Genomic DNA, 12,502 nt, shown 5'->3' with positions numbered 1-12,502 from the left:
TGAAGGCAGAGGATGGGCATTGGTAAGAGAGACGGAGGAAAGGGAGAGGTGGAGACTAGTGTCGGAGAAAGCCGAGGTCAGACGCCAGGAAAGAGCGCGCCCCAACGGCCCTCTCTCTGCTCACCAAGGGCCAGGCAAACGGGGCGAGAGCGCACACGGGAGCTCCCACTGCCGGCCGCCAGGGGGCGCGGGCGGAGCTGGCAGAGGGAGGAGGGAGCCGCGGAAAAGGGTTAGCCGGCCTGCAGGGGCGGTGGCGGCGGCGCAGCTCCGCTCCCCGCGCGTTGTCGTCCCCGCGCCCACGCAGGGAGCGCAGCCTTGCAGCCCGGATGCGGCCGCCCGCCCGCCGCCGCCGCGCGCTCCCGGCGCTGCTTTCACTTCTCACCTGCTCGCTGGGTAAGTAGCGGCGGCCGAGCGCGCCCCGGCGGAGCGCGGGCTTTCCGCGCGCGCCGGGCAGCGTGGGGCAGTCAGCCCTGCTCCAGGGAAACCGCAGCCCGCCGTCCGGCGCCTTGCAGCAGCGCCCCCGCGCGGCGCCCGGTGGACCTGGCTCCGCGGCCCCCGGACAATCTGCACCGGGCCCCGTCGGCTGCCCGGCCCCTGCCTCGGCCGGTCCGCCGGGCGTCTTCCGCCTCCTTCCGCCCGGAGCTGGCCGCCGACCGAGCTGCAAGCGCGAGGCGTCACTCCCGCAGGAAGCGCGAGTAGCGGAGTGACGGCGAGAAACTTTGGAAGGAGGGACGGGGGCCCGCCCCCCCCACCCGCGGTCCGCGCGCCCCGCACCTCTCCGCTTCTCGCGGAATCTCCCCGCACTTCGCGCCTCCTCGCGCGTCGTGCACCTCTCTGCTCTTCCTGCCTGCACCGTGCCCGAGGCTGAAAGAAGGCGCCCATGTGTCCACTGACTCCTCTGGGGCTCCCCGCATAGACTAACGGACATGCCCTGGTCCCTGAGGTTACGATACCAACTTGGCATCAGTCCTTCTCACCCCCCGATTCCTTGACAAGGGAGGACCGGTACCTCCGGCCTCAGCGTGGGCGGCTGTGGCTCCAGGAAGGCCCTGCGAAGCGACCCCGCCCCGCCCCAAATCTTGGGTCTTTATGGGGGAAAAGTAGAGAACACTCCTGGATACCATGCCTTCCGGGTCTGCTACTGCTGTGAAGCCCTCTCCTTTTTTTCGTCCAAGTTCTCCCTTTTATCATAAAATGATGTTGATGAAAGTTTTCTTTAAAAAAAATCATTGTAATTAACTTTCATGATGAGGTTTGTGCAAGTTTGAAAGGTTGGGAGAAAATGATTCTCTTTTCAGTGTTCTCAGAGTTATTGTCGTCTAACCCAGACTTTTGTGTGTCCAGCCTAAGCAGTAATTTCAGATTCTTAGAAATGGCAGAATGGTGCAATTTAGGAAAGACGTCGTGTTGTTTTTTGCACACACGTCACTGTTTGGTAGCCCACCGGAACCTTTGCTGCCCTGTTTTTGGATTTAAGCTCTCTGCCCAAGGACCTTATTTTCACACCCCTGGCATTTTTGTAGATGTTCAGTGTGGGAAAATTGAGTGGGATTAATTGGTAATTAATTGCCTACACGCATGATTAAGTAAGCAACGATGTAATTAAAAATGCACGGACACCTTGGGCAGAGAAGGCTGTTAGGAACTGTGGGGAGCCGCGGCATTTGGTGAAGATCTGCTTTAGTGGAAGAAATGCATTGCTGGGGCAGCTCTGGGAGAACCGAGGCTGGAGGGGAGTGGAGAGGTGACTGCTAGCTGCATTACTTGGCCAACTGCCTGGACGTTTTGCACCTAACCAAAGTGGGTGGGTGGTAGCTGAAATTGGGATTCTATTTATAGCCTGGCACTTTATAATGCTGTCCTGGGAATATAAGGTTTGTGTATAATATAGTCAACATATGGGCTGAAAGGCCTATTTGTATTGCTGTGTGTACCTATTTTTTATTGCTCTTGGGGGAGTATCTGCACTGTCCAAAGTTGATACTATGTTAAAGGACACACAGAATGAACTAAAGTGTCAACACATTTTTAGAGATCTATTAGCATGGTGAACTTGTCAGAAAAGCACAATAAATAAGACATAGAATGTATGCAAAGTTCTCTGAGAGCTGCCTTTGTGAATATATCTCATAGGTTGGTACAGACAGGAAGCTATATTCTTGGAGGTCTGAAATAAATCCTGAATTCATTTGATTGAGCTCTGCTTTGATATTGGGTGGGGGGGCCTTGATAAATCTTATAATATAGCTGAAACAGAGAATATGATGGGAGTTCTGAGGCATTTGTACACTCCTGATAGTTTAAAAATACTTTAAACATTTCCTTATAAGTTTGGCCTAACTGTATATAGTTTATTTTCCCCACAAATTGTAGCATATTCATTAGAGAAAAGTCCAATAGAGTATTTATTTTAAACTTTTATCATTATATAGACAAAATTCACAGCAATTTCAGTTCTCAAGTCTGGTGCCAGTTCTAGAATCAGAGATTTAGTCACGCTTTTGGGTCAGCCACTGTGTGGTTTCCTGTGGTTTTTCTATAAAATGAGAGCCATAGACTAAAATACTGAATAAAATACTGGAATTTTGCCATCTCTTCAGTTTTAACATACTGTTATAGCAGAGGCTGCTATCTGCCTACCTGATAACCCTTAGTTCCTTCTTTTCCTGACTGAAAAATCTCTGAGGTAATCAGGAATGCTATGGACTGAATTGAGTCCCTCAAAATCCCCATGGGAGTGTACTTGGTGATAGAGCCTTAAGGTTAAATGAGGTTGTAGGGTGTGGTCCTAATCAGTAGGACTGATGTCCTTATAAGAGGAAGAGACACCAGGGATGCAAATGGAGAAAAGGCCATGTGAGGACACAGCTAGGAGATGGTCATCTGCTAGCCAGGGAGAAAGCTCTCAGCAGAGACTAACCCCCTGACACCTTGATCTTGGATTTTCAGTATCCAGAAATGTGAAAAATAAACTGGTTGTTTAAGTCAACCAGTCTATGGTTTCTGTTATGACAGCCCTAGCAGACTAATAATACAGGGGGGGATGGGAAGGGTGGAGGAATGCTGGTGGTGGTAGTGGCAGTGTGTCCAGTGATGAAACGTTTCTCGGTGGCCCTTGTAAACGGGGTAGACAGGGAGCTCTCTGTAGAGATTTTGGGGTGCATCTTGGTAAAGCTTATTAAAGATGGCTGACCCAGCTAGATATAGACTTTTCTTTTCTCCCAGCCATTGTTTCATTCTTCTTCTCATTGCCTATTATGTGAATTTGATGGCTGGAGCCAGGGTGGCCATCTTGTGACCATGAGGTGACGTTGTTGGAAGGCAGTAGTAATAACTATGGTAGAGCAGAAAGGATAGCAGCTGCCTGGGTGCTGGACAGATGTGGAGCCCTGTGATAGCCCTCTGTCACCTATTACCAGACTTGTATTGCCTGAGATGAAAAATAGATCTCTGTCTTATTTAAGCATCAGTTGTTTGCATTTTTTACTAATGCAGCCAAATTTAATCCTAATTGATATACATCTGTAAAGAAGCTTATTTGAACCAATCTTAAAATAATAGATAATTCAATTTTATCTTTCTTATCCCGGATTGTATTCTGTATGGGTCAGATTGTATGTCTTAGCACGTGCCAGAATTAGGGATGGTTTTCATTCTGAGCCAGGTCTTGCTCAGATTCTTTGTGCTACTGTGAGCCATGTTAAGACACCAAGAGTCAGAACTGACTCCAGGTTTTTTGTGTTTTTTTTTATTTTTAAACCCTCCTTTTATTTCTTAGGCACTACACAGATTTACTAGCACAGATTTTAACAGTCTGGATGGATTCTTTGTTATCTGGGTAGCTCAGGACCCCCAAGTTAGTGTGGCCCCTTGGTCATGAATTTGACCCAAGGGAGTTTGCTTGTAGCCAGTAGTCAAGCTTTTTGGGCCTGGGCGCAGTGGAATGGGAGGTGGGAAGAGCCTCTGTTTCAAATGGGGGTGGGTTGAGGAGGAGATGTTGGGACCCTTTTGTTAACTTCCTCTTGGGCAAATATGTGGGCCTATTCCTTGAGCAAGTTCCAACAACTGACTTCATTCCGAACAAGAAGGGCCAGGTTTATACTTCTAATTAGAAATATTATAAAGCAAGGATAATTTGTTGGCACAAAAGGATTACTTGGGGGAATTTGCAAATGTTACCCATTTTACCTCCTTGTAGCATTACCATATTTTGCTGTATATAGTGCACACCCACATTGTTTTGTGCACATTATATGCGGGATTATTATACCCCTGGTATGTAGTCATTATATCCATGTATAATGAGCATCCTTATTTTTCCCTCAAAAATTTGGGCAAAAAAGTGTGCATTATACATGGCAAAATACAGTATGTGTGATCCATCTTTGGTGTTGTACAGATTCTTCCTTAGAACGATATACAAGAGTGTCAGTGCCATCTCTCCCAATGGAAAGGAAAAGATAACAGTCATAATAAGGGGTTTATGAGACCCATTATTGATCCAGAGGCTCCCTTATACCCTATTTCACAGGTGGCAAACACAAGGCCTGTGTTCTGAATCCGGCCCTCCACCTTGTTTTATCCGGCCTGGCACCTTGTTTCTACCCGGTGGCAGTACCGAACTCTTGCTTAACTGTTAAGGAGTAGTTACATTTATACAGTCCTAAAATTACATTCGGCCCTTTGAAGGCAACTGCGTGGCCCCCAGTAAAAACGAGTTTGACACCCCTGCACCTATTTCAAAGCTCTGTTCATTAAGCCATTCCCAAAGAAACCCAATTCAGTGTGGGTGCTGATTTGGACTACTAGAAAAGGTTAACAATGTAAGAATGGTATTAAATAGTAGGAAAAACTGTACTCACATTTTCTTTAATTTATTCAGAAAGGGTTGAGTATTTAGTATGTGTTAACGATTGGGTATATTGCAGAAAGAAGGCAGATCTAGTCCCTCTCCAGCCTCATGGAGCTTGTCTTGAAGGGAAGGTGACGTTAAATACTAAGTACACTGGGAACTAATCACAGCTGAGCTCAGTGCTGTGGCAGGAGTTCATTCAGGGAGATCTGTGGCTTTAGGCTGGATTCTGGAGCAGAGTTCTCAACAGGGGACGATCTTGCTGCCTCCCCCACCCCCCCAACGTTTGTCCTTGTCTGGAGACTTTGTGGTTGGCAGGGAGTGCTTCCAGCATGTGGAGCCAGAGGCAGTGCTCAACATACTGCAAGCACAGGACACACCCTCCCCCAAAGAATCAGTGATCAGGTCCAAAGTGTCAGGAGTGCCATTGAGAAACCCTGGTGGAGGGGCTCATTAAAGGCTTCCTAGAGGCAGGAATGTAAGAGCTCAGACCTGAGGGGAAGCAGAAGTCAGTGGAGGGAGGGAGGAAGTGAGCCAGCAGGGCAGTGGGGAAAGCATGTGCTGGAGGGATGGAGTGAGAAGGGACTGGGCTGGAGACAGGGCTGGGAAGACCAGTAGGGCCTGGTTATGCAGGCCTGGGCAAGGACTTTGGACTTTGTCCGTAGTGCAGAAGGAAGCTATTGAAGGACTGTCACGGGAGAGTGATGTGATTTGACTTCCCTTGTAGGAAGTCCCACTGGTTGTCCTGTAGAACAGGATAGGAGGGGGCTGATGTGGATGCGGGGACCAGTGAGGAGCTGCTAGACTCAGCTATGTGGGAGATGATTAAGAACCACTAAGACACTGACTGATAGGTTCACTGGGTGTAGGGACAGCCAGCTACAGAAAGAGTGGGGGTGGGGAGGAGTCGGGTTTCTATCCTGAGCCCAGGGCAGATGGTGGTGCTGTTTACTGGTATGGGCACCAAGGGAAGACTGGATTTAAACAACAACAAAAAAATTAGTATAGTTATACGTGTAAATAAATTTTATCATTTTCATCACTTTTAAGTGTACAGTTCTGTGGCATTAAGTACTCAGACTTTAGTTTTTCTAAAATTTAGGGGGCAGTGAGGATGATGAGCTGAGCTTGGATGAGTTAAGTGGGGTGTGTGAGATGTTCCAGGTACCCTGTCAGGTGGGTGGTTGGATCTGTGGGTCTGGAGCTCAGAGAACAGGTTGTCTGGAGAGAGGTTTGGAGGCAATTTGAGTAGACTTTTTTTTTTTTAAAGAAAGCCTCAATTGACAAAATCATTTTACTTAAGCCTTTATTCAAAATGTATGTGTACCAAAGATTTGGTAGAGGTTAGGGAAGAAAGTCTTTATCTGTATGATATAAAGCTACCGGTTTAGGGGAAACAGTGCATGAAGATATCATCAAACACGATTTGAATGCGCTCAAGTGTGGCAGCGCCGTGTTTTCCACAGGGCTGTGACTTATTTCTGCTCCTGAAAGAATATTTTATGATCCGAAAAGGCGATATGTTTCAGTTTACATCGTTGCTTCCCCGTGAGGAGCTCAAGGCTCTTCACACATCACGCTTCATTTGTCTTCTCCAGATCCTTGAGGGTGTTGATGTAGGAGCCTTGTTTCTTGTTTATGAGACGAAGGGAGAAAAGGCAGGGAGAGGCATGGCCAGGGCTTGCTGTGAAAATAGCCCCGGTCATTCCCCTTGAGGGCCTGTCCAGCTGTTCATCCAAGTGTGTCAATCTTTCGCACAGACAAGAATTACCTCAGTGTCCTAAAGAGCCCCCTTCAAGGTCCCCTGTTAAAATGCAGATTACAGGGTTCCAGATTTTTCTGATTCAAAAGACCAGAGATGAGGCCTGTGGATCTGCATTTCTAACAAGGCCCCAGGTGAGTTGCCTTTGGTGACAGGTGCAGGGACTGGGCTACCCCAGGCCTCGGTAGAGAGACTGCATGATTGCTAGTGGCTTTGTCTTGAAAATGTTATTAGTGGCTGTTTTGGAGAGAACAACGTGGGGACTGAGGCCCAATACTCAGCAGTCAGGTGTTTTGTCTGCTGGGCAAAGGACCCAGAACCCCTGGAATTCAAACGAAGAAGTCTTTCTTTGGTTCCAGCATTGTCTGGCAGATCTTCAGATGCTTCTGGAGGGACTGTCGGGTGTGGGGCACAAGTCTCTAAAACTAGGGTTGTTACAGCAAAGGTTTTTGGACACCAGATGAGTAAGTTCTACAGGCATTGGAATGTCACAGACTGTGGGTGCTGTGGAGGCGGTGGTCCCGACAGGGGAGCTTTTAAAACCCACTTTTTGTATGTCAGAATTAGGGTACCCAAAAGTTAAGCATAAATGGTGTTTTTATAAGTTAGCCTGACAGTTAATGGTTCAGTAACACTCTTGCAACGTGAAAAATTACTCGAACTGCGGCTGTCCTTGTGTTTTGATGTTTGCTCTCTTGGACTTGTTCCATGGGTTCTGGAGGAGGCTGTGTGACCAGGGACGCATCTGCCCCTCACCTGTGACTCGGCCTGTGCAGCGTGTTTACAAGAGAGCTGTTCTGAATTTCTCCCCTGACACTCTGTTTGAGTTGGAATTTTCTTCTTTTCATATGCTGAGTGGCACATGTGTTCTCATATCATTTGTTCAAATGAGAAGTGACTGAAAGAAGCAAATGACCTTTTTCTTTCTAAAATATATGATTATTTTCTACTTATTTTTCCCCCATTTCCTGTTCTTCCTATAAATATGTTCGCCCTCTGGCACATAGACTATACTGGTCCCGGTAAAATTTTTTGCCAGGTGAGGAGAAATCTGTTTGCCAAACTCCGTTTTCCCTCTGACTTCCGTGACAAAACAGGAAATGTGTGTCAAATGTATTTCAAGTTGGGGTAGGTCATGGACTCGGAAGACGGGAGATGTCCCTCTCTGCCATCCTTGGGTGGGAGGCCACATCACTGTAGTGCGGTAGAACCTGTGGCTCAGCGAAGGGGGTCCCTGACTCTAACTGTTGACCAGCTAGCTCTCTTCTTGCCCTGGTAGCAGAATTGCACTGATATCTTCCCAATGCAGCATATCCCTTTCCTAAGAGTTTGCTCTTGGCACCTGAGCAAAAGGCTTTGGCTTTTCTCATAGGCCAGATCCTATCCTGAACCTGAACATGTAATGACTTCTTTCATTCTTGTTTGATTTCCCCCTTTACAGGAAGGGAGACAGAGGCTTCAAGGGGCCAAGTCACTGGCCCTACATTGCTTAGCTACTAAGCAGCAGAGCCTGGATTGGATCCCAGGTGGTGAGAGTCTAGACTCTGTGTCCCTGACAGTGACTTCATGGTTCAGCAGGCTTGGAGCCCAGGTCTCCTATACCTTGGTGTCTTCCTGTGTACTGTGAGCTTTAAAGGGAGAGCTCTTTAATCAAACATCTTAGAAACTCCTTAAACAATGGGTTTTTCTCTTGCTTCTTCTCTCTGCCTGGCTGTTCCCCTTTGTCTTTGTAATGTTGTCCCTGGAATGTGGGGATTTCCTTCTTCTTGTCTCCCGCGCACTCTTGTGGCTTCAGCTCCACCATACTGTGGAGACATTGAGTTGGTGACTTTCCTTACACATCTCTATGCTGAGCGCCACACCTGGAGACCAGGCTGCTACTGGATGTTGGCACCTCAGAGTATTGGGAATCAAACTGAGTTTTCTCACACATCTGCCCACCTTCCTTTATTCTTCAGCTTGTGATGGCAGCCCGGTCCCTCCCATCTGAAATCTGGAATCACCTACACGCATCTCTCTCTCTCTCTTTCTCTCTCTCACTCACTCACCAGCCTTCTGGACTCTTCCTTCCCTGCTCATATCCACCCCTAGGATCTGTCTCCAAGCTTGTCCATTCTGCTTCTTTAGTAACCCCAACACTGCTCTTGCTCATGACTCACCTTAGGTCAGCCCCTTGCCTCTCCTCACCAGGTTCCATGAGCTTCCTGGATGGCGTACTTGTGTTTTTTTTATGTCCCCCTCATAGCCCACCCACATGCTACCTCTAGAAAGTCTAAGGCACACATTTCAACACAGCATTTGCCTTCTTGAAAAGATTTCATGGTGCTCAGAATAAAAGCAGACTTCTTAACACCAACCCCTTTTTTGATATGGCCCCTGCTGTCTCCAGCCTCATCTTGCCCCAGTCATGCCCTCCCCTCAGGTGGCCATGCTCTGGAAACACGGGACTGTTTACAGTGCTCTGTTTGCAGAAGTCTATTTCCAGGCCTCCTTGTTCTTGTCCTTGAGGTGTCTTCTGCCTGGAATTTACTTTCTCAAGTTCTGCGGTTTCCTGTCTGGAAGCCTCTTTACCCTCTGCTGCCCTGCTTGGGTGAGGTTCCCTCCTCCCACCCCCAGGTTCCTCCTAGTGACTTCCATCAGGAAGACTGCTGTCAGAGCCCCACGTCTGTGCTTGGCATTGACTGAGGGACTTGTCTCCTGCTAAACCACAAGCTTCCTGGGGAGCTGCTCGTCCCTCCCCTTTCCCACAGCAAGCCTCATGTGTGGCTCAGAATGCCCACCTGGCCACTTCTTGATTTTCTGTTGAACAGGTGAAAACATAAATTCGTAATGATAATGACCATAGCTGCTAATACCCAGAGGACTTAGCAAGTGCCAGGCCCTGTACTAAATCATGTGATCCCTAGCCACTGCCTGCAGTGGTTCTGTCCCAGCCCACGGAGAGTGACAGGGCTCTCATTCTGTGCTTGGGCAGAGTCCCCCTCAGGGGATGGTGGAGCTGCCCTCAGTGTGTCCATGTCCACAAGCTTGGGGACAGTGGATTTGCCTGAGGATGTGGGAAGGGCAGGCTCTGCTCCCTGTTGTTGAGCCAGTTTGTTTCTGCTCCCTCTGCTGCTATGGATTATCTTCAAGCAGGTAATTGGAACCAGGTAAAGTGGCTGCAGGCTGTGCATACCAGAGCTGAACGCCCCTCTGGAGGACCTGGAATGACACCAGGAGAACTCCAGGGAGCAGAGCTATGGGGGTGGAGCTGTGCTGGGTGGGATGGTTTGTAAGTAGGTCACAGGAAAGAAAGTGAAGCCCGGTAGGCTTCCTCCCACAGTGTGTCAAGTGTGTGACCCTGAGCCCTGCAGGGGCACTCGCTGTCAGTTCCCAGCATGTGCTGTGAGCGGGTCCTGATGGCAGTCAAGGCCACGTGGTTTTCTTCCTGCTCTTGGCTGGTGTGCATGGCACAATCGCACCTAGACAGTATGTGACCATGTTCACCACCAGCAGCAAGGTCATAACCACCCACTGGGTTCATCATCTGTGCCCAGCCCTGCCTTAACTCATATGATCCTGGCAGCACCCCTGGAGGTGGGGTTATTTAGGGTCTTAGTGTTTGTTTGTTTGCTTTTGTATTTCATTTGGTTTTGTGATAGAAGTTACTGGGAGAGTTGGGGAGGATGGATTGGGTGCTAGGAACAAAACAGAGCAAGGAGTTAGAGCAGGGGTGTCAAACTCATTTTCACCAGGGGCCACATCAGCTTTGACGTTGCCTTTAAAGGGCCGAAATAATTTTAGGACTGTATACATGTAACTACTCCTTAATAGTTAAGGAGTTGAAATTACATTTGGTCCTTTGAAGGCAACCTGAGGCTGATGTGGCCCCCGGTGAAAATGAGTTTGACACCCCTGAGTTAGAGGTACACTCGTCTTTTCTTTATGGGCATGGGGTCCTGTGCTCCCTCCCGGGAGCAAGAAAAGATAGTTGATTAGTGTTGGTTAAATGCAGTGCAATTAATTCCTGTCCAGTTTCCTTGTACTCTAGGGCTTAGTGGAGCCTATAAATCTTTTTCCCAGGTTCTTTGTAAAATGTTGATTTATTTCTTAGGATGGATGTGCTAACATATTTGTTGGCTTGAATTATTTGAAGTTATCATGAAAAGGGTCTTATTTTTATTGCCTACCCTAATTTGCACTTTACATATAGTTCTCTGTAGCAATTCACAGGAATTCATGTTGAAAATAGAAGAGGGAAAATTGCTTTTAAACAGCAGTTTTACATATAAGATCATGAGTTACCTTGCAGTATTCCTCCTGCTGTACTGCGCCTTCCAGCCAAGCTTTCCAGAATATATTTTTCCCACTGAATCTGGAAATTTGTGGGAGGCCAAACAGCACACACACACACACAAACCTGGAGCCCTGTGGGCCCCTCCCTTGCCTTAGGTGGGGGCACTTTCTTCCCCCTACTTCCCCTACCCCATGCAGAGGCTGGTAATCTGCCACCCTGAGCTCTTGTTAGTTTTCTGAGGTGCCAGATGATTTCTCATCTCCTGTGCTACTTTTTCTCACTTTCCTCCTCTGTTTTTCCTTGTTTTCCTCCGTGGTAGATTTCATGGTAGGAATTCTGTAAATGATACGTTATCTTAAGACCAGATGTAGTAATGGTATAGGGTATTCTGTATTTTCCAAAGGCATTTGGTTCCTTGATGAGTTCTTTGTTTTATTTAAATTATGGAAGCAAAGATAAAACCAACTAGTATTTTTTTCACATTCATTTAATGGAGATAATCTTGCCATTTAATTGCTCTTATGCCTAAAAGTAAGTCTGATGTCTTATTTATGATATTGCTTTAAATATTACATGATATCATCCAGACTGGGCAGGAGAGGGGCAGACGCAGAACGGTCTGGTCCCTAACCCATGTGTAGTCAGTAAAAAATTGGGAGGGATATCTTGGGAGTGAGGAGTCCCAGCCCCACACCAGTCCCCCCCAGCCCAGGGTTCCAGTGCCAGAAAGATAAGTCCCCACAACTTCTGGAGGCAAAAACCAGGGAAGATTGACTCAGTGGAAGAAAATTCTGGAGCCCCAAGCAGTTCCTCTTAAAGGACCCACACATGGAGTTAGACTCACTCCCTCTGAGCTCCAGCACTGGGGTGGCAGCTTGAAAGGCACCAGTGGCATACTGGGAGAAACTGAAGTGTCTGGCATCGAGGTGAGCAGAAGCCATTGTACCTTTTCTAAATCCTCCCCGCACAGAGCCAGCAAGCTGGTGCCATGTATGAGACTCCCGCAACCTGGCTAATACTATTTGACTCACCTTGGAGATCCCCAGACACTCTGCCTCACCCAATTTATAGATCCACCCAAGCTGCTTTTCCATATGAATGGCTGGTCTTGGCTCATGCTTCACAACTTCCTAAATCCTCTCAAACAAGCAACAGCTGGCCTCAGTGAGGCTCAGACCCAGCACTAGCAGCAGCCAGCCTAGATCCACAGCCTGGCTTTTCCCAGGAATCTCCAAGTCCAGCATAAATAGCAGACATCTCAGACTGCTCTATAGCTCATGCAGAACGGCCCCAGGCAGAACACAGGTTGGGGCTGACCTTGGCCTACACCACCAGGGAAATCCCAGAGCTTGCACACCCAATGGACAACTACAGACTACATTGGAGCACCACCACACTGCCCCTGCACAGCTGATTCTCCATGGAGGGCAGAGCTTGGTTCTAAGTGGTCACAGCCAATACTTGTAGCTGACTGGCCTAGGTAAATCCTTCCCATTGATCTGCCAACAGCAGTTAAGACTCAACTACAAGAGGAGGGTGTACTCAGCCCACACAAAGGGCACTCCTTGAGTACCTAGCTTGGGTGATGGGGGAAGCTGTGTCACTGGACCCT

General features: G+C 48.1%; 1 protein-coding gene across 3 annotated transcripts in view; it reads left to right on the top strand.

The window, feature by feature from the left end:
• Window positions 1–205: 205 nt before the first annotated feature.
• Window positions 206–12,502, top strand: part of B3GLCT (beta 3-glucosyltransferase) — a 133,226-nt gene continuing 120,929 nt past the window's right edge. For all 3 annotated transcript variants that reach the window (XM_053920712.1, XM_071220985.1, XM_053920711.1), the window contains exon 1: window positions 206–393. In XM_053920712.1, coding sequence (XP_053776687.1) covers window positions 327–393 — 67 coding nt within the window. In that variant the 5' untranslated portion in view covers window positions 206–326. The remainder of the gene's footprint in view (window positions 394–12,502) is intronic.

This window comes from Desmodus rotundus, chromosome 3, assembly GCF_022682495.2.
Source record: "Desmodus rotundus isolate HL8 chromosome 3, HLdesRot8A.1, whole genome shotgun sequence".
NCBI lineage: Eukaryota > Metazoa > Chordata > Mammalia > Chiroptera > Phyllostomidae > Desmodus > Desmodus rotundus.
Note: the sequence above shows the minus strand (reverse complement) of the source record. Positions and strands in the feature narration are given on the sequence as shown.